The 22,662-nt window shown below is 38.3% G+C and overlaps 1 protein-coding gene across 1 annotated transcript in view; it reads right to left on the bottom strand.

The window, feature by feature from the left end:
* Nucleotides 1-13,279: 13,279 nt before the first annotated feature.
* The window catches only part of LOC111814003 (zinc finger protein 14-like), a 23,597-nt gene continuing 14,214 nt past the window's right edge, over nucleotides 13,280-22,662 (bottom strand). Inside the window, exons 2-4 of the mRNA XM_023706410.1 lie at nucleotides 16,510-16,636; nucleotides 16,254-16,311; nucleotides 13,280-15,360 (exon numbers count right to left, since the gene is read on the bottom strand). Of these exons, the coding sequence (XP_023562178.1) occupies nucleotides 13,713-15,360; nucleotides 16,254-16,311; nucleotides 16,510-16,636 (1,833 nt within the window). The 3' untranslated portion in view covers nucleotides 13,280-13,712. The remainder of the gene's footprint in view (nucleotides 15,361-16,253; nucleotides 16,312-16,509; nucleotides 16,637-22,662) is intronic.

Raw genomic sequence — 22,662 nt, 5'->3', positions numbered from 1 at the left:
CTATCTCTTCGTTGTCTAATCCTCAAGTTCTCGCTTTCCTTTTAATTGTGTTATACCTTTCTATTTGTATTTTTTCTTTTGAGTTCTTATACTAGGGAGAATAAATGATATTTACATGTGGGTCTGGTTTACTTCATTTATGAGTATATCTTCAAGTGGCATCCATTTAAATAAGAAGGTTTCAAGTTGATCATTCTTTATAGCTGAGTAATACTCCATTGTATAGAAATACCACATCTTTTTCATCCATTCCTCAGGTGAAGGGCATCTTAGTTGTTTCCAAGATTTGGCTATCACAAATTATGCTATTATAAACAGGTACACATATATCACTATGATATGATGTTTTCAGATCGTCCAGGAAAATTCTCAGTAGGGGGATAGCTGGTTTGAATGAGATGTCCAGTCCTAGTTTTTCAAGGAGTCTCCACACTGATTTTCATAATGGTTGCACCAGTCTACATTCCCACCAGCAGGCTGAGTATTTCCGTTTAGAAAAATTGACAAAAAGACACAGGAAGGGCAATTTATAAAGAATTCTAAGGAAATTTATGGGTACTGATTATGGTGGATTGCCAAGTGGTGGTCAAACTGGTACACCCGGCTGAACTGACCTAGTATGGTGCTGGGTGATTTTAGGCCCACCTGTGGATTGTTGAAAGCAATCTTCTAAGAGGCAGAAGTAGAGAAGTGGCTGGAAAGGTTCTTATAGAAGCTGTCTGGTGAATCTTCTGGAGCTTGTGAGAACTCCTGGTTTTCTTGGGCTATTCTCCTGGAGGTCCTTGTCATGCTGGCTTTCCTGTGAACTTAGCTGTTGTTAGAGGAGCTCTTGGGACCTCACTGGTGCTAAGGATGGCTAAAGTATTTGTTGGGGAGCTCTGACAAGGAAAGAGCAGTGTTTCCTGGCTCCACTTTACATCCCTCAACCTGCTAGTGTAGGAGATAGAATCCTAAGCCAAAGAGCTTCAATCTAGTATCCTATTCACCTTGGAAGTAGAAGAGACTGAGGCAGAGATCAACTCAGTTTAACCACTGCCTGCTATTCTTTAGTGATAGGCAGAGAGCTAAGCTGGGTCTTCCCATTTGCCCTTGCCTGAATCACCTCATCCACCACTCCTCCCCCTGTCTTATTAAAACTGCACAAACATGGTAGAGATAAGGGAAGAAGCAGGACCAATTAAATAAAGTAAGAGCCAAACCACAGGCCCACATGTAGCCATAAATCTCTCTACCCTGACAATGACCACATGCACATAGGAAGGCACAGCATTCTGGCATGATTCACATAGCCACCAAGGAACCTATATCAGCTAAAAGGGGACAACCAACTGGGTGTTTGCATTACCTCAGTTTGGAAGGGTCACCAGATAATTAATAAGGGTGTGCTGTTCCTATTATTTGGACTCCCATGGACAATAAATCCAACCTGACCACTATATTATGGGGGTTTATTCAGAATGCTTGTGCTGGGAAGCTTGCCTGGGCTCTGTGCTTGTGAGCTGCTTGGGGTGGCTTTTGGTGCTACAGCTTGTTTCAGTTAACTGTCCCACAGTAGCTAGGAATGGAACGCAGCAGCACAGTAAGGAGGAGCAAAGTCTATTAGAACACGCTTGCACTCAGGTGACAGTCAAATCAATTACTTGGGCTGGGAAGTTCTAAATGTCTTGCTTTTACCCTTTCTGCCATTTGGCATGGTTTATCTGAAAACCCAGAAAAACTCAGACCTTAGTGCCCTTTTTTTTTTTTGTACAGTGGGCTTTATAGAGGGTGTGCAATGGCAATGAGGCTCCCGAGGCTCCTCCCCTTCTAAGGGGCCTAGGATGGAAGCTGTGAGGAGGAGATTCTCAGTGTTGGGGCTGAGTAGGGCAGTGACTTCTACAGCATGGCCTCTCCACCCCTCTGGTCTCACTGGACCCAGGGGGGAGGGGCACTTATTCCTTGGAGTTCACTTTGTTACTCAAAATTATGTTAGCCTCGAATTTTGCTTCTAATGTAAATCAAATGGCAGTGCTTTTTCAATTTGTTACCGCATCTTGAAAGCTGTGGCACCCCAATGGGCCTCAAACCCCAGAGCCCAGCCAGTACTCTTACTGTATCTTCTGAGCTGATTCTTCTTACTCCCCTTCCCTCCACTGTTGAGCTGACCGCAGAGTGACAACAGTCCCCTGAGCACACTGGCTCAGTTCATAGGCCTTTATCTTTCCTGCCCTTCCTGTTGGGGTTTGCTGCTCACCTCTCCTTGCCCTGCAGCCTCCCCTGCTGCTGGTCTTTTTTTTTTTTTTTTTTTTTTTGTGGAACTGGGGATTGAACTCAAGCCCTTGCACTTGCCAGGGAAGTGCTTATTCTGCTGAGCCATCTCCCCGGCCCTTGCTGAGCCATCTCCCCGGCCCTTGTTGTGGCCACAAGAAGGGGATTCTGAGTCCTCTCCCCCAGGCTGTGCTTCCTCTCGTTATTTCCCACAAGCTATAAAGTTTAAAAAAAAAAAAAAAAGTACAGAAATAAATTTGTCTCAGTTGATAGGAGTTATTCCAGAAGTGTTTCTTAGTAGAAGGAATACAAAATAAAAATATAAGCAGGAAAAAAAGGTGATGCTGGCAGGCTATAAAACAGAGGGAAGAGACATTTCAAGTGAAAATATCCAAAGCTGCTTGAGAGGAAAAAAAGGGTTTATGATGGAATTAGAGAAAGTTTCAAAAAAAGTGCTTATGCTAAAACCAGAGGTTTCAGATTTATGAGGTAAGAGGTCTCTGTCTAAGTCTCAGTTTTGGGAGATTAGGTGCCAATGTGAGAAAAAAAAAAGCCTATCAGACTTTAAATTCTAATACAACTGTATAAACAGTTGGCACAATAATAATATTGGTGTGACATACACGGCCAATTAATCTGAGATAATACCCAATGGCTATAAAGGCTAGTAACTTAACAAGTCTCTCTCAACAAAAAGTTGTGGATATTAAAATACTAAAGTATATTAACTATAAATAAGAGGGGTTTATGTTTTTCAAATTCTTATAAGACTTCTAATTGGCCTGTTCAAAGTTCTGACAAGTTTTTACAATTAAAAACTTAAAAGATTATTATAATTTAATCTTTCCAGAAGTATATTTGAGTGCATTGATTTTTCTAAAGATTTTTTTGTGTGTCCTGTATATTTGTTTGTGTTTATATGTCATTCGGTGAACAAGTGTTCCTCTTTTTATTTGAGCTTTAAAACATAGACTTAAAAACATGCTTTTCTGGGGCTGGGGAGATTGCTCAGTGGAATAAGCACTTGCCTGGCAAGTGCAAGGGCCTGAGTTCAATCCCCGGTTCCATAAAAACAAAAAAAAGAAACCATGCTTTTCTCCTGAGCACCAGTTGGTCTAAGTGATACCAAAATTGGTTTATAATTAACCAAAAATCATTGAAATCGGGAGAGATTGGACAGGACTCTTAAATGGTAGACAGGTGAGCACCCTTTGTTCATTAATAAGGAGCCCCCATTAATCTTCTTGGCAAATTCCCCCAACAATTAAGCATTGATTAAAAGATAAAGATTTGCAAAAAAGAATAAGGTTTTCACATAAAAGATACTCTTGATATATTATATATTCATGTCTTCCAAATACATAGTATTCTTCAATGTGAATTTTCTTTCAGATTTAAACATGCCTTTCTCTTATGAACCAGATATTTATAAGAGGTTCATGTCAAGTCAACATGACACCATCAATCAAATGATAATTTTCTAACCAAAACTTATGTGATATGTATGCTAACTAAATTGGACATTTCATCCTGTTTTGTTGCACTGCTATATGTAGCTATTGATGTCAAATGTTCTCTGTAAAAGCGTAACTGTTGTCTGTTAACATTCTACAGGAATTTAACTATTAAAATGTCTATGCTTGATAAGAAATAACAGTTCTCAAGTCACACTTTATATTTTAAAGTGCTTTTTTTGTTTTTTGTTTTTTGGTTTTTTTGTTTGTTTGTTTGTTTTTTGGTGGAACTAGGGATTGAACTCAGGCCCTTGCACTTGCCAGGGAAGCGCTTTGCATCTCCCCAGCCCCAATTTGGGTATTGCTAGTGATACAGGGAGAAAAACTGGTTTCGGGTGGGTGACCTCCAAATAATATAGGGAACCTCCAAATGACATAGGGCTCTGGATCTGACCTGCACAAGTTTGTGTTCTCTAAAACCCATGAATGAATTTTAGGAACAAACAGAGGTTATGAGCAGAATATATTTACTGAAAGAAAGCTCCTGTCTGAGAGAGGGACAGAAGGGGGGGCCCGAGCGGGTAGTTTCCCCCCAAAAGTGCTTAATATTGCTCCCACCTAACTGGTTCTGATACAATGTGTTAGATTTAAAGATACATTCTTTTGTATTTCCTTGTCAGCTGCTTCCCAGAAATCGCCTTTACACAGGAGGATGCAGAGAGCGGACACAAGTGCGAGTTGCAGTGGACATGACTTTCCAGGGATTTAAATTTCACTTACTATTTTTGAAAAAGCTTTGTCAAAGGATCTGGTGCCTTTCAAAAAAAAAAAATCCTAACTTTTCTTAAAATATGTAATGTAAATGATCTGCTATTGGCCGCCAAGACCCAGAGTTATATAAAAGGGACAAAAAGCTACTAGAGCTGTTAGAAGATAAGGGGTACTCGGTCTCTAAGAAAAAGGCTCAAACAAGTGTTCAAGCTGAAATTCTTAGAGTTCACCCTAGCAGGAGAAATGCGTGCTTTCTTGAGCTCCCAAGCCCTAGATATTCAAGGGCTAAAGAAGCCGAGTACCCAAAAACAGTTACAGGAGTTCTGGGAACAGTGGATTATTGCTGTTTGTGGGTGCTTAATTTTGCCTCTATTGCTAAACCCTTGTATGAAGCCCTCAAGGGAGGTAATAGGCTCCTCTCGGTCTGCAATTCAGAATGGCAAAACGCATTTAAGGATTTCAAGAAGAATCTGCTAAAGGCTCCTGCTCTGGCTTTACCATGTATCACTAAGCCCTATTAGCTGTTTGTTCCAGAGAAGGAAGGAGTGGTAAGGGGAGTCTTAATTTAGACTTTAGGGCCGTGAAAGCACCCCACAGTCTACCTCCCCAAAAGACTGGACTATGCGGCAATGGTGTGACCATCATGATTGTGGGCCACTGTAGCAGCTTCTGTACTGGTAAAGGAAGCTGAAAAATTAACTCTTGGACAAAAGTTGAGTGTGTTCATGCCCCACACAGTGGAGGTGCTACTGCAGGGCCCTGGTGGAAGGTGACTATCTGGTAGGCTGGCCCAGTACCAGGCAGCTCTCCTTGAGGGCTCACGTTTAATTCTTAAGACTGCACAGGCCATCAACCTTCATTCCTTTCTGCTGACATCACTAAAACCCCCAAAGCACAATTGTGTGGAGACCATCGATGTTGTTTATTCTACAAGACCCAACCTACAGGACACACCACTGCAAGACTCCAACCTTGTCTGTTCTCAGATGGACATAATATGGTAATAGATGGGGTATGGAGGGAGGGAACAGTGGTTGTGACTGTGAAAGGGACAGTGCCTCTGGTTGGGAGCACTGCCTCTGGGATCTTCAACGCAAACAGCAGAGCTAATTGTACTCAGCAGGGCCCTGGAATTAGGGAAGGACAAGAAGTTAAATGTCTTTATAAACTGCAAGACTGCCAGCAGTATGATGGCCCACTAAGGTGGCAATGACACATGGCCCCAGACATCAAAGGGTAATTCCATCAAGGCCCAATACAATAGTCACTGATTTTGTGGCAAAGCAGGCTACTGTGGGAAACATGCTAGCAAAAACATGTGTCATGGTAATGCCACTCCTTCAGCCACCTAAGTCTTCTGAGACCGAGTTACCATGGGCCAAGTCAAAAGGGACATCAGAAAAAAATGGATGGCAAATCCTGCCAGGGAAAGTGTTCCTACCTGAACACATGAGACATTTTGTGATCCTCGAACTGCATGTCAAGACCGATCTGGGCAAGATAGCTGTGGTGAAACTTCTTGGCCACTATTTTTTTTAATATCCAGGCTTTTGAGTCTGTGTGCCTCAGTGACCAAAAATATGTGACTGCTAATAACAATCCAGTTTGTCACCCACAGCATGAACAAAACATCCATTGACAGGGAACCCTCCCTTTTAATGACACTGAAGTGGACTTTACCAAGATCAAGTCTGTGGTTGGAAGTAAAAAACAGTATCTGTTGGTGCATATTTGCATCTACTCAGGATGGATAAAGGCCATGTCCACCACAACTAAGACCTCCAGAGAGGTACCAAAAACATTGATGGAATTGACCATTACCCATATGGGTGCCCCATGATAGTAGGCTCAGATAACAGGCCTGCTTTCATGGGTAGAGTAGTTCAGAGCCTTTCCATTGTTCTGGGCCTAAAATGGAAGCTACATACTGCCTGCTGGTCCCAAAGTTTGGGACAAACGGAAGAACAAAATCGCACCCTAAAAGTACCCTGTCCAAAGTGTGCTGAGAAAGGTTCAAACTGGGTATTTATGATTCCGATAGCCCTGCTGCGGTCATGTTACACCCCATGCTGGGATGGGCTCACTCCTTTTGAAATCCTTTTTGGAATGCCACCACCCTTGGTGCAAGTATTAGAGGGACTACAAAAAAATTGGGACTCTGAGCCTACAACAGCAACTGCAGACATTACAAATGACTAAATGACTACAACAAACTATGTTAAATGCCACCCTCTCCCTCTTCATGACCCTGTACACCCTTTTGAGCCTGGAGACCGAGTGTTAAACTCCACAGAACCTCTGCTATTGGGCTCTCCAAGGCTCATGGTTTTTCTACTAAAATGGGTTGTGATTAGATCGGCCAATCTGATGGTGCTAAAGGATAACACTAAATAGAAGTCTTAAGCTGCCATCTTCAGGTAGATGTTATATTTCTTTAAAAAAAAAAAAAATGCCTAAAAGGGGAGAATATAGGAGTTAGCGTCCTAAGCCAAAAGAACTGTAGCATAGTGTCCTATGTACATGAAAGTAGGAGAGATTGAGGCAGAAGACAACTGTTTGACCCCTGCCTGCTATGCTTTAGTGACGGGGGGAAAGCTGTGCTGTGTCTTCCCATTTGCCCTTCCCTGAATCGCCCCATCCTTGACTCCTTCTCCCATCAGGTTAAAACATGGAAGAGATAAGGGAAGGAGGAGCAATTAAATAAAGTAAGAGCCAAGCCATATGCCCACATGTAGGCAAAGATCTCTCTAGCCGGACAATGACCCCATACACATAGGGATTCCAGCCCAGTTGCCATAGCAACTTAAGAACCTATATAAGCTAAAGGGAGAAAAACAAAGGGGCCTTTGTGTTCCCCAATTTGGAAGGGGTAAGCACATTGGTTGCTGGGTAATTAATAAAGGCTTTTAATCCTACAATTCAGTCTTCCATAGACAATAAATCCAACCCGGCCACCACACTACCACAGATCCTTCACCCTGCTGGCACAGACTTTCTAGCTTCCACCACTGACCTTTGGGCCTTCCCAGTGCAGATCGATGAAATCGGTGTGCGCGCATGAGACACTGTCGTGGGCTCAAGGCCGCAAACTGGATTTGTAGGCAGCACTGTTATGGACTCTAGGCTTTCAGGCTTTCATCTGGACTCATGCAGGATATTAGGATCCAGGCCTGAGCTGGATTCTTTGGTCTTCAGTGTGTAGACAGACTTTACTGTTTCTTTAAGAGTCTTTTGTATATGATTTGTTCTAAAATAATCTTATAAAATGTGTCCTGTATTATGTGGTTCCTCTTGCATAAGCCCAAATCATGACAGTTTCACTTATTTTGACCTGAAAATAATTGCAGCACTATTTCACAAATTATATATTTGTGTAAAATGTATCTCATTTATCCATAATATTATGTATAAAATACATGATTATTGTGGGAGAAAATAAACCAAGATATGTCACACTCTTGAACATACACTTAAAAGAATCCTGGATGTCTACTTATTACCATGGAAGACAGTGTACAAAGCTCCCTTAAGGGGCAACCAGGACAGCAGAGAGCACTTGGTCACAGTGTGCTCAAGATCTCCCTCAAGAGAAAATTTAGAAGGTGAATGGTAGTTTCCTGTCAGAACCCAGAACTTCTCTCCATATCATACCGATCTGCAGGTACTCTAGTTTCATGTGACCATCTTTACAGGGTAAGTTTGTCAGTTAGACAGGATTGTTCGTATAGAATTTATATTTCCTTTTTAGAATGTATTTTTTAATATCTGAGTAGCATATTTTCCTTATTCTTTAATACATTTATGGTATACTGGCTGCTTCTAGGACTTAGCTATCAGAGAAGCAAATCTCTGATTTGTGTTACATTTTGGGATGCTTGTAATGCTATAGGATGGTTTTAGGTCTCTGGAAAAGATGTGTTGAATGGGGAATAGCTGGTCATATGGAATTCTTGCTTTGAGCTCTTTAATAAGTATCCATGCTGGGCTAGTGAGATGGCTCAGTGGTCTAAAGCACCTACTTAGAACAAGCTCAGCAAAGCACAGGGACCGTGGTTCAATCCTCCAGCACCACATGCCAGCCAGCCCCCCCCCCTGGTGGGCTGAGCTGGCCACACACACACACACACACACACACACATAAATAAATTAAATTAAAAAAAAATGAGACTGTTGAAATTTAAAAAAAAAAAAAAAAGAAGTATCCATGCTGAATTTGAAATGTTTGTACTAGTTTAGATCCCCAGTGACAATGTAGGAGGACTAGCAAAAATAAAGTTAATGTGAATCAACATAAGGATGGTCACGAGCTGACAGGATGCAGGAGGGAAGCAGCAGGCAGGACTGCAGAGGAGCCACAGGACACACTGCAGCATGACATGGGTATTTCCTGCTTTGTGTGTGTGGTTTGCCAGTGTGCATGCCTGTTAATATGTCTCAGGTTCCCACATTACACTTGGGCAGTTTATGCTATACCTGGTGAAGCTTTTACAAATAAAGAACATATGAAAACAGAAGAGCAAGAGACATAATGACATCTGAAGAGCCACTAATAGGCATCAACATGAACAAGTTCCATTTTCTTTCAGCTAACAGCAGAATCCAACACAGCCACACATGTTCTCACTACAGGAAGAAGAAGCTAGCAACATTTCCAGGTGCGTCCCTGTCTAGGAGTGGGATCAGGAAAGTCTTCCCAACTTAAAAAGACTGTAGCAGAGACATAAACTGTAAGATATGGGATCCTATGGAGATGATACAGCAGTTTATGACACTTTTGTTATTTTACATGACGACAAAGGGAGCAACATCAATAACAAATCCATCCTCTGTGTACATGCCAAGAAGTGAGTGGTCAAGTGATACGTACAGAGCAAGACTATCACACAATTTGGTATTATTTTTGTCATATATATAATTTTAATTTTTAAACAGTAGAAAATAGTGATAAAACACAAAATTTAAAATGATAGAGCATTTCACTAAACCAAGTACGAATTTCATAGTAGTTGTTGTAATGCATAGTGTCTTCAAATTACTTGTTCGTATTACCACATATAGGCATGCAAAATTGGAAAAAAAGAAATACATAAGAAATTTAAAAGAAAAAAGGGACAAAGAATTCAAAAAACTAGAGAAACAAAGCAATAACTGCTCCTTTCCATATACCAGCAGACTACAGTACAGTGCCACAAACTATCCTGCCTACACTGACGTATCTTTCCCCTCTCCCTTTCCTGACCTTTTCTTCAACTCAGTAGTTCCTTACTTTGAACAGATTCATTTCCATTTCCCTCTTTTTTCTCTCTTGAATTATGCCATCCCTGTCTTTGCCCAATGACTCATCAGCAGAATGGTCATTTTGGCAGGCACAGAGAACCTGCATGTTCTGCAACACACACTCCCATTCAGAAAGCCAGATCAACTACAATCACTACTGAACGCCTGATATGCCAGCAGCAGAGGCAAACACTAATTCCCAAATATGACACCATTTACTTGGGTAATCAGCTCTTGACCAGTTAGCTTGATGTCTTCTAAAATGGAAAGGAGTATGCCTTGTCCTTACTTGCATAATGAATTATTCTGGATATGGATTTGCCTTTCCTGCATGCACTTTTTCTCCCAAAAGTCTCATCCAGGAATTCATACAATGCTTTATCAACTATCAAGAAATTCCACACAGTAGTGGATCTCACACCAAGGTACACATTTGACATTCAAAGAAGTTGGGCAATGGTGTCACAGAATTCGCTGGTGATACCATGTCCTTCACCATCAAGCAGCTAGGTTGACAGAAAAGTGGAATGGTCTTTTCATAACACAGCATAAGTTAAGAGGCAATACCTTTCAGGACAGGGTAAGGTTCTTTTACGATTTTGTACATGTTTTGAGTCAACATCCACTATACAATACCATGTTTTCCATAGCCCAGATTTATGGATCTAGAACTTACGATCCAAGAATGAAGTGGTGAATTAAGTGTTACCACTCCCATTACCTGTAGTGACCTACTAGCAAAATTTTTACACCCTGTTCTCATGACCACATGATCTGCCAGCTTAGAAGGAAGTCTTAGTTCTAGATGATTTAAGCCTTGTACCAGGAAGCACAATGATACCACGGAGCTGAAAGTGAACAATTCCCTTGGTCATTTTGGCCTCCTTAAGGCTCTGAGGAAACAAGTTAAACAGGGCATTACCTTCTGAGAGGAATGTCTGACCCAGGCTGTTAACAGAGAATTAAACTACTACTCCACAATGCAGGAAAGAAAAATATATACTTTGCCTGCAGGAGATGTACTAGGGTGCCTGCTAGGATTACCATGTCCTCTTATTCAAGTGCAACTATAAAAATACAATCCTTGCAGAATATCCAACAATCCAGAAAATTGGATAATAAAAGTATAGATCATCATATCAGGGAAAGAACAAAGACTTGCTTAGGTACTTCCTCAATGACAAGGAAATACAGAAATGGTGGTACAATTCAATTATAACTATCAGCTATCAACCCAAAATCAGCTACAGAAACAAAGATTCTAACTGTAACAGTTCTTTCCTAATGTCTCTATTGTAGTACACTGTTGATAAACTTACTAAAGTTTAATCTTGTTCAACCTATGTTCGAGTGTTCCAGCTGTGAAATGAGGAGTAAGCATCACCCAAAGAAAGCATCCCTCACTTGTGCAGAAGGAATTAGTGTATTTCCATTCAAATATAGAACAAGTATATATTAGGTGCATTTATGAGTTCCTCTTTTTAGCTGGAGACTTTGGTTTAGAGAACTGTGTTCTGGCTGTGAAGCAGTCAAGGGGTGGATTGTAATCATTAATTGACTGCATCAACTTGGACACTGCTTGTCCAACTAAATTTGCTCCACAAATTTCAGGGTGTGGAAGACTAAATCGAGGGAGGATTGTTGTCAGAAGGTTATAAAAATGAAACAAAATAGAAGGCTTTTGTTTCTAGAAAGTAGCTTTAATATTCCTGATCACCCCGGAAATCATTTCCTGGCTTCTTCAGTCTCCAGCTCAAACAAGTCTTCTTGCACAGACCCTTTGGTCTCCTGACAGATTTGCACGGGACACTACAGTGGAGTCTAGACCTTCAACTAGATTCTTTGGAAATTCACTTTGTAGACAAATGTTTTAGATCATTCTACACCTGATTCTGTGGGAAGCCATTGAAAGCAAATTTTGTAAATTCATATATATATATATATATATATATATATATGTATCTTGTATTAAGTTATAGAGTAATTCATAAGTCTACACACTCACCATGGTCCACCTGATAGGTTACAATTAAATACTCATAGCAGTATAGTTTTTCTTTGTTGTTACAAGTGGTAGTAAAATGAATACAACCTCACAAGCAATAGTAATAGAAGAATGAAATGCAAGGTAGTAAAATTAAGAAAAGTGTTGTGAATCATAATAGTCACCCCAACATGAAAAAAACAGGTAAGATTATGCATATCATATTATTGTTTTTATATGTGCAGGCATTTTGTTAGAATATGATAAATAAAACATTTAGTAATCTACAAGTTGTGAAAACAAAACTTTTCAAAATTTTTTTTACATATCTCTAAATATGCATACAGGAATAAAATCATATTAAAAAGTATCTTTTCTTATACTACATTTGAATTACGTATGCCAAGAAAATTAAAATCGAAGCCATTGGGAAATGGCATCAATTAAAAACCATAAATAAAGGGGATTTTTAGTAGGATACATTTCCTAATAGTAAAAATAAAATTAGAGTGGCATAAATAGTAACCCTAATTGGAAATGAGAAAAATACATTTGAATTCACCATCATTAAGTAGAAGATAGTTTAAAGTCAATGATTTCCAAAATATATGTCAGTGTTTTATAATAAAGACTACAGATATAAACTTCTGATATTCACAAGTGGTTTATTAAAGACAGCTGAAAGAATACATTTTAGGATATCTCCAACTGGGAATATAATTTCTGGAAAATTTATTAAAGATTATTGACATCAAAATTTTCATTAAATCTATACAAATCTTTACCACATGATGAATTTACAAAATAAGCTTAAAGATACCTATTTTCCTCAGTGTGACTGCATTTAGTTAATAAAAGCTCCGCAGTAACTACTTTCCTCAGTGGTTATATAATATACAAGGTTTTCTAAATCAGTGTAAGATAATGGCCGTGACTCATCCTCATGGTTGACACTGACAAAGGATCTACAAAGTGCAGTACAGGGTTACAGGATAAATCCTGAGGGGACTTGACTGACCTTATCAGATACAAAAGTTACATTTCTTGTTATACAGATCTTGCTTTATCTTGGTCTTAACGATCCAGCAGAAAAATATAAAAACAAGGTATATAAAGTAAAGCCATATTAATATGCTGAGCTGTAAAAGGCTCATATCAACAACTTCTGTGCATAACCCACTACTGTTGTGGACTGCTGGACTGTGTTGGATTGTTTTGCTGAATTCAAGCACCTATAGTATTTAGATGCCAATGGAATACCCATCTCTGACAGGACTAAACAAAAGAAGGGGATACAAAGGAAGGACCATTTTGTATTTGTATATACAGAATAGGATAGATATAAGGCTACTTTCGCTTAATTCAATGAGAAGAAAGATTTGTAGTAATAGTGTTTGGACAGGATATCTGTCTGCTTCTTGTACTGTGGATAACCAATAAGAAGATAACAATGTACAAGGTATTAATTATTGAATATGTCCAGTTAATCAGCTTTGAAACTTTCTCATTCATATTTGATTCTCAATAAAATAAAATAAAATAAAAATAAGTCAGTGAAAGATCTAGGCACATCAGGACACACTATCAAAATTTTTCGAGCATCTTAATCATATAGTTACTCACCTGTGTGAGCTCAAGTCTTTTACAATATTTGTGTATAGTAAGTCATTCAAAAATTCACACGAAAGGTTTCGCTCCAGTGTGAGCTCAATCCCCTGCCACACTGCCTGCACAGAGTATGGTTTCTCCCCAGTATGAGATCTTTCATCAATGAGACAGGAACAGTGTTGGATGAATGCTTTTCCACATTGCTTACACACATGTTCTATCTCCCAACTGTGAACTCTTTGACACACTTTAAATTTACTCTGTTGGCTGAATGCATTCAAACACTGTTTACATGCATACAGATTCTCATCAGAGTAGCTTCGTTGATTCACCTTACAAGAACGCAGTGTAGTGAATGCTGTTCTACTTTCTCACATACACATGGATTCTTGCCAGTGTGATTTCCTTTTATGTTCTTTACAGTAACCCAGTGTAGAGAATGCTTTTCCACATTTCTCACATACATATGGTTTCTCACCAGTGTGAATTCTTTCATGTATTTTACAATAACCCATAGTACTAAATGCTTTCCCACATTGCTTACAAGAATAGGGTTTCTCCCCAGTGTGAATTCTTTCATGTATTTTATAATAACTCAGAGTATTGAATGCTTTCCCACACTGCTTGCATGCATACAGTTTCTCACCAGTGTGAATTCTTTCATGTATTTTAAAATAACTCTGAGTACTGAAAGTTTTTCCACACTGCTTACATGCATAGGGTTTCTCCCCAGTATGACTTCTTTCATGTCTTTTATAATAAGACAGTGTAGGGAAAGCTTTTCCACATTTCTCACATATATGTTGCTTCTCACCAGTGTGACTTCTTTCGTGTAATTTATAATAACCCCAAGTAGTGAACGCTTTCCCACATTGCTTACAAGCATAGGGCTTGTCCCCAGTGTGAATTCTTTCATGTAATTTACAAGCACTCATGGTAGTGAATGCTTTCCCACATTGCTTACATGCATACGGTTTCTCGCCAGTGTGCACTCTTTCATGTATTTTATAACAAGTCCGTGTAATGAATGCTTTTCCACACTTCTCACATACATGTAGTCTCTCACCACTGTGACTTCTTTCATGTACTTTACAATACTTCAGAGTACTGAATGTTTTCCCACATTGCTTACATGGATAGTGTTTCTCCCCAGTGTGAATTCTTTTGTGTACTTTATAATAACTCAGTGTAGTGAATGCTTTTCCACACTTCTCACACACATGTAGTTTCTCACCACTGTGACTTCTTTCATGTACTTTACAATACTTCAGAGTACTGAATGTTTTCCCACATTGCTTACATGGATAGCATTTCTCCCCAGTGTGAATTCTTTTGTGTATTTTATAATAACTCAGTGTAGTGAATGCTTTTCCACACTTCTCACATACATGTAGTTTCTCACCACTGTGACTTCTTTCATGTACTTTACAATACTTCAGAGTACTGAATGTTTTCCCACATTGCTTACATGGATAGCGTTTCTCCCCAGTGTGAATTCTTTTGTGTATTTTATAATAACCCAGTGTAGTGAATGCTTTTCCACATTTATCACATACATATTCTTTCTTACTAGTATGAATTCTTTCATGGATTTTGATACCACTGGGAGTGCTGGAGCCTTTTCCTTTTTGCTTGCATACAAAGGTCTCCATTCCAGGCTGAGTTCTTTCCCTAAGATCATAGTAGGTTTTCCCACTTTGCTCATAATGATAGAGATTCTCTCCAGTCTTTCTCCTCACATGCTTCTGAAAGGACTGGAAATCACTGCAGGATTTTCCATGTTCATCAGAATTAGTTATTTTCTCATCAAACCCCATATACTCACAGTGCTTCAGTCCAGTGTGAGGTAAGGCACATCCATTTATGGATAAATGCCCAGCTGGGGGCTTTCTATAAAGAAGGCTTCCAGCTGGCTTTGGAGCAGCCTGTTCAATCTCTACATTCTCATATGATGCCCAAAGCAATACTTTTTCATGTTGACTCCAAACTTTATTTTGATCAAATGTTACTTTTTCATTTCTTTAATGAAAAGAAAGAACAAAATTATCAATCATAATGAAAAGTTCTTTTTATCGATAATCTACCATAATATATCCTGGCTTGAGGTTGGATAAAACATTTTGAGATTGAATAAGCTGAATGCCTTGGAGGCTTCCTCCAAAAAGACCCATTTTCCAAAGAATCTCAATACAACATTCTTGTTTGCGGTAACAATAACATATGTGGGTGTTTTCTTTTCTTTTCTTTTCTTTAACATTCTATTCTATTCTATTCTATTTATTTATTTATTTATTTATTTGGGGGGTGCAGAACCAGGGATTGAACTCAGGCCCTTGTGCTCACCAGGCAAGCACTTATTCTACTGAGCTATCTCCCCGGCTCCTGGGTGTTTTCTAGGAATTTTAAATTCCATTTTTATGGAGAGTGTACTCAAAAATCTATTATTATAACAGTATGATTCATTTGCATTTTGAATATTGCTTCCAGGTCAGAAGTTGTTTAGATAATGTATACCTCTTATTCAGATAGACAGATAGACACAGACAGACACAGATATATCTTGAAGATGAGTTCCTCTCAAAGTACAAAATTTTTTTTCATATGCCTATATAAATTTCATAAATGCAACTGAACACATTTTCATGATATTAGTCACAACATAATTTTATCCTGCTGTATAAGATAATGGCTCTTGTTGAGTAATATCGCTTCTAACTTGACTTCTTGGATTGGAATATTTCTGTATTTAATTGTCAGAATACTGAACATTAACCTGCATGGCTCATCTTAACAATTTTTGAAAGATGAAATAAATTTGACCATAGCCTCCTTTGTAGGGTTTCTTTGCCTATAGTATTTCTACCTCAATACCGCTATTTAGTGAACGTTAGCATTATTTATAAATAAGTTACCTTAGATTTCTTAAGCAGTTTTTGTATTCTTCTATTTGCTGGTTGTCCCAGGTCATTCCTAGGTAGTCACCATAGAAATATAAAAAGTTACTATATCATCACATAGAAATTAGCAGACAGCAACTAGATTCATGGAAAAATGTAAACAGGCCTAAGATGTTCTTAAAAATGTTTTTATATTCTATTTAAAGAATCTATACCAATCAGCAAGAACCAATGCTCTGCCACTGCACACATGAGAAAATGCCATCCTTACCTACAGCAGTCATATGCATAAATGTCTCCCACATTACATCTTGGTAGAGCTCCTTCTGAGACGGATTCAGCACAGCCCACTCCTGCTTGGTGAACTTCACAAGCACATCCTCCAGGGTCACTGCCTCCTAAATAACATGTACATACTGTTGTTTTTTGGTGGAACTCAGGCCCTTGTGCTTGCCAGGGAAGCGCTTATTCTATGGAGCCATCTCCCCAGCCCCACATGTACATATTGCGAAAGAAGGTTGAGACTCATGCCCTGAGATGTCTGAACTCTTCTTGTAATGAATTCCAGCTAATTCCTTCAAATCTTAAATTCATGCCTTGGCCACCAAGTATATGTACATATTTTCACACAGCAATTCTGAGGCTAGGTTTGAACTCAATCCTATAGGAACAACAGAATAGTAACTGGCTGCACAACACGGTCACAGAGGCTGCCTATAAATCATCTTCTACAAAACACAGGGGCAGATATCTGATGAATGGTTCTGACTCACCACAGTTGGTAAGTGTTTTCAAACCTAAATCTTCATATAGTTAATTAAGTCCTTCTTATTTTTTGGATAGTCAAAGGCTGAACTTTGAAATTTGACATTGATTTCATACCAAAAAGGGGAATGAAACTTTAAATACATTTTATGAATAATAATGCAATTGTCAATGGAAAAACAGTATTAGAGTTAATCTGTGGATCAGTAAAATAGTGGAAGGGTGGCATATTATAGCTCAGTGACACCTAATAATCACCTTGCACTGACATATAATAAATTCTAGGAGCATGTAAGAGATTGCCAAGGAGAACAACAGAAATGAAATATATTTGACATAATAAAAATGAAATATATTTGACATATAAAAATAAAAAATAAACACAACACTGACAAGCAAGGTCAGGAGGATCACAAAGAGTTTGAAGCCAGCCTGGTGTACATAGTGAGCTCAAGCACAGCTTGAGCTACACAGTAAGACACTGCCTCATAAAGAAAATAGGAGAAATTGAATGTCATGAAAATAATGGCAATTCAATAAGTATAAAATATTTGCTCTGTATACAATCCAAGGATTTTGTAATCAAAGTAAACATCAATGAACACAGACATAACATATAAAAAAATACATTTTACAAATATATATACAAAAATACAAAAATAAAACAAAGAGTAAAAAGAAAAACACTAAATATAAACCAAGGTCCATGCCTGATTGCTTCAGAAATGTAAATGAAAATACTAAAATTCCACCTGACTCCAGAAAAAATGGCTATTATCAGAAAATCAGAGGACACCAATATGAATTACTAACACTATGCTCAAAATAACTGTCATTTTGGTCTTCTAAATGCGTACTGTTTCTTGTGTCTTATCAATTATTGCTACTCTCTTTAAAGTAAATTCTTGCTTAAAAAAAAGGCAACAAAAGAAAATGAGAGACAAGAAAAAAAAAGTCATAAGATTGTCCTGCTAATGTAAAAACATGTAATTGTTTTTTAACATTCTATAAGGATTCAAATTTTAGAATATCCATGGTTGTTGGAAAATAGCAATTCCATTTTATGGAATTGGTGTTTGATAATCAGACAAATAATGATGTTAAACTTAACTGCCTCTGTTACAGGGTAATAATATCATTAAGCTTCTCTTCTGGGTGGTTTGCATCTAGAATTTTGCAAACTAAAAATTAGAGAGATAGATGGGCTAAAAGGATAACCAATATTTTGGTTCTAGCCCTTCAAGGTCTGTGAGGACTTAGGACGTAAGAGAACCTCTGCTGTGGCATCTTGTAACTGGTGTCCCAAATTTTCTGATCAAGGAGATTATGGGGCCACAGAGGAAAGTGGTCAATGATATAGAGTGTGCCTATGGAGAGTCACCTAGAGAAAAAGTTCTCTCAGGCTTTTACAGAGAGCAAATTGGTCAAGCAATGGCCGTTACTCAGCCAGAAGGCTGACAGTGACAAAAGATATACAAAGTGCTGTACATAGTTTCAGGGTAAATCCTTGGGGGATTTGACTGACCTTGCCAGATAGTGAAAGTTACATTTTTAGTTATACAGGTCTTGCTTTAACTTAGTCTTAGCCATCCAGCAGAAAAGTGTAAACACGATGCATAAGAGTAAAGCTGTATTAATATGCTGAGCTACAAAAGGCTGAAGTCAACAACTTCTGACAATTGCCAGTTGTACTGATAACTCATTATTATGGACTATATTGGGTTATTTTGCTGAATTCAAGTACCTACAATCTTTGGACTGGCTTCAATTTTTTTTTTTTTTTAAACTGGGGATTGAACTCAGGCTCCTCTGCTTACCAGGCAAGCACTTATTCCACTGAGCCATCTCCCTGGCCCCAACTTGGATCTGGTTTCAATTGTGAAAAAGTCCTTTAAAGACTTCTCCAAATACAGCTTCTCTAACAGCAATGAAACACCCATCTCTGACAAAACAGAGCAAAAAAGGAGGATATGTTGGGAGCCACAGAAGCTAGGAAATTGATCAAATGTGTGTAGGTGGGACTAGGCCTCTTTGCCTAAAGCAAACATGATAACTCAGTCCTGAGATAAATATCCTGTCTGGTTAAGGTCAGCTATTAGTTGCGAGGCAACCTTGTGTCATGTGTTACTAACTTTGCAAAAGTATAAGGACCATTTTGTTGGGAAAAAATAAGAAAAGAAAAAAGAAGAAACAATCAATAGGAAATGCTGGAGGGGCTATGAGGCACAGGGAACACCTTTCCACTGTTCTTGGGAGTTTAGACTGGTGCAACCACTATGGAAATTAGTGTGAAGCGTCTTCAAAACACTAGGAATAGAAGCCTTATTTGACTCCAATATTTCCATTTTTGGTAGTTTCAAAGAACTAAAAGTACTATACCATTGCAATTAATGCATAACCGTGCTTAGAGCAGCATAGTTGCTAATAGCTAAATGTCAAAACAACCCAAATGCCCATCACCCATCAAAGAATATATATATATATATATATATATATATAGCCATAAATAAACTGGAAGCATTCACTGCTCAAAGAATAGCTTTTCAGACCATTCTCTTGAGCAAAATAAATCAAACATAAAGGCGTAAATTTCACATGTCTCACTGGTATAAAAAAACTGACAATGTAAATGAGAATAAAATTGTACAAGAAACATGGTAAAATGGAAAGAAATTGTTCAAAAGGAAAGAGAAACTAGGGAGGGGGCAGGGATAAAGGAAGGGATGGAATAGAAAAAATATGAAAATAAAGATGCAATGGAAATAAAACTTCATGCTAGTGGGAAAAGTGTTCAAGGTAGAGGAGGCAAATGAGACAAAAAAGGAAAACCCAGGTATATGATGTACAGGTACAAATTCCCTATTATAAATGTAATCACTGTGTATTTTCAAATTGTACCAATGAATGGAATAAAATAAATAAGAAAACAAGGTCCATGTCTTTTTTTTTTTTTTGGAAAGAAAGGTTTATTTAGTTCACAGTTACTGCAGGCTTCAGTCCACATTTAGCTGGCTCCAAGGCAGAGCAGCACATGGCAGAGAGCAAATTTTCATGGCAGCAGTAAAGAGCCAAGGTCCACGTCTTCTTTGAGGAAATAACTGAAGAAAGGTGAGGTGTGGAAGAATGAAATAAGACTTAATACACATTAGGCTCCCACTGATACAGTCCATTCTCACTTTCTTTACTAAACTGTCAGACCTGTGACTCCTTTCCGTAGTCCAGAGAATGTATTGTTCTGTTATTCATGTATATTTATGGAATTTTTGTCAACTAAACTTAAAAAAATCTTCTATCTCCTCAACAATGGACCTGATGAAAAAGAAGTTTTCCTTCGATTCAATTGTTAGAATTTATGGAGAATGATAAGGAAGGAACAAAGACTTAAAGCATTTTCTTCAGCAATTTCCACAACACTGAACACTCGAAAGGTTGGAAAACAAGAACATTAGTTATGGACAATCACACATGGTAAACTTAGGGAAGCTGCCAAAAGAGGAGTGTGTTGACAATAATGTAAGAAGGTTTCAGTCTGGAAGTGTGTTTGTCACCTGGACGCTTCCATCCATTACCCAAGTCTCAAAGATGAAATATTCAGAATATGTACAGGACATTTACATTTATTATCATTAAATCTCACTAATTTTTTGAGAATAATAATTGGGACAAAGGAATTTCATAGGAAATGACCAATAACAAAGTTTATGTGTATTAATCTATCTGTTTTTAATATGACAACTTGAGACATATTGTACAGACAAGGCAGAAAGAAGCAAGGCCAGTTGCAAATGTGAGTCTTACAGATTCCAACAGTGTTTAGTCTCTATGTTGGTCATCAGGCGATTAGGTGAGAAGGCCAGAGAAAGGGAAAACAGGTTTTGGAACTGCTAAAGGTCTATACAACTGGGCTATGTGGCAAATCCTATCACTACCTGGGGAGGAGTAGCTATCAGATGTACACAGAAGAGGAGTAACTAAACAGGAAGTTATGCAAAAAGACACATCCGCCTAGCATTCATTCAATGAAATCTACTGAAAGAATATTAAAATGATAATATTTGATCAGAATCGCAAAGTTAAGCTTACAGTAATCAGACAACAGCATACAAGGCAATTCTCTAAACTGAGATCTCCTAACACTCCTATAAACAGTTCACCTACCTATATAAGGTAAAACATGAACATGAAAATAAAAGCCACTTATTTACAGTGCAGTCTGAGGCCTTCAAATCAACTCTATCAATAACGGGCAGCTGAAGAAGGGAGAAACATCTACATGATTACAAATCAACATCAAATTTCTAAGAGATCTGAAGAATACTGAATAATATCTTAGTATATCAGTGCATCATACAGTGTTCTCAAAACCACAAGATATATTCAGCTTCATAGGCTATTTGCAGAAAACAACAAAGAACATCATGTCTTCCAAGGAATTAAAATCATTCTATGTAAACTCTTCAACAACACTGGAATAATATTAGAACTGAATTGTAGTAACACATTTAGGATACTCCTAAGAATATGAGATTAAATTGCAAGTTTTAAATGACACAGTTCAAGTGAAAAGCTTGATTAAACATTGAGGATTTCAAGACACCAGCAATTATATATACATCTTACAATTGTTTCAGAGATCCAGAAAAGAGTGCACAAAAGAAACTAAGAACAAAGACTGCAGGGGCCGGGGAAATGGCTCAGTGGTCTAAAGCACCTACTTAGAACAAGCTTAGCAAAGCACAGGGACCATGGTTCAATCCCCCAGCACCACATGCCAGCCAGTCCCACCCCCTGGTGGGCTGAGCTAGACACACACACACACACACACACACACACACACACACAAATAAATTTTTTAAAAAAAGAACAAAGATTGTAAGTATTGGAAAAGAATAAAAAGAGAAGAGAAAAAAGTGGCAATATAAAACAATGACAATTACTCCACAGAAAATAGAACATTTCTTTGCTCAATATTAAACATTATAAATGACAATAGACAAAAAAATTTAAACGTATCAAAGGCATGCTGAAAACTTAAAATCTGGAACAGAAAGTCTCAAATGATATTGTCTTAGTTACTCTTCTCTTGCTGGGACAAATATCCAACACCCAGAGTGAAGGAAGGAAAAGGTTTAGCTCACAGTTCATGGAGGTTCCATTCCATACTCTGCTAGCTCCAAGGAAAAGTGGCACACAGCAGAGAGCAGAGAGCAGCTGTTCTTGGGACCACAAAGAGCAAAACAGCAGGGGCAAAATGGGAGGAGTAGGGGTAACAATCGCAACAGAGAGCAAGTCCATCTCCCTTATGTTGCATTCAGGCTATCTGCCCCAGGCTGGGTGTAGCACTCACACCCATAACCCCAGCAGCACTTAAACTCATAGTCACAGTGGATCCTGAGTTAGTGACAAAGTCTAGAAGTTCACGCCATGACTTCATGAGGCTCTGGGGGAACAACTAGACACCAACTATAACATGTACAAATTTATACAGACAAAATACAAGAAAGAACAACAAATAAGAAATTGACTTAGATGTAACACACAAAATATCAAAGTATATGTTAAAAAAATTAAAGTTCCAAGGACAAAGTAATAGAATCATAAGATACTATACCATAGACTAGGTCCCTACCCAAAAATAGACAAATTTTCTGGTAAATGT

Source organism: Octodon degus, unplaced genomic scaffold (genome assembly GCF_000260255.1).
Source record: "Octodon degus isolate 3935 unplaced genomic scaffold, OctDeg1.0 scaffold00255, whole genome shotgun sequence".
Taxonomy (NCBI): Eukaryota; Metazoa; Chordata; class Mammalia; order Rodentia; family Octodontidae; genus Octodon; species Octodon degus.
The sequence above is the reverse complement of the archived record's forward strand: the minus strand, read 5'-3'. Positions and strand labels throughout refer to the sequence as shown.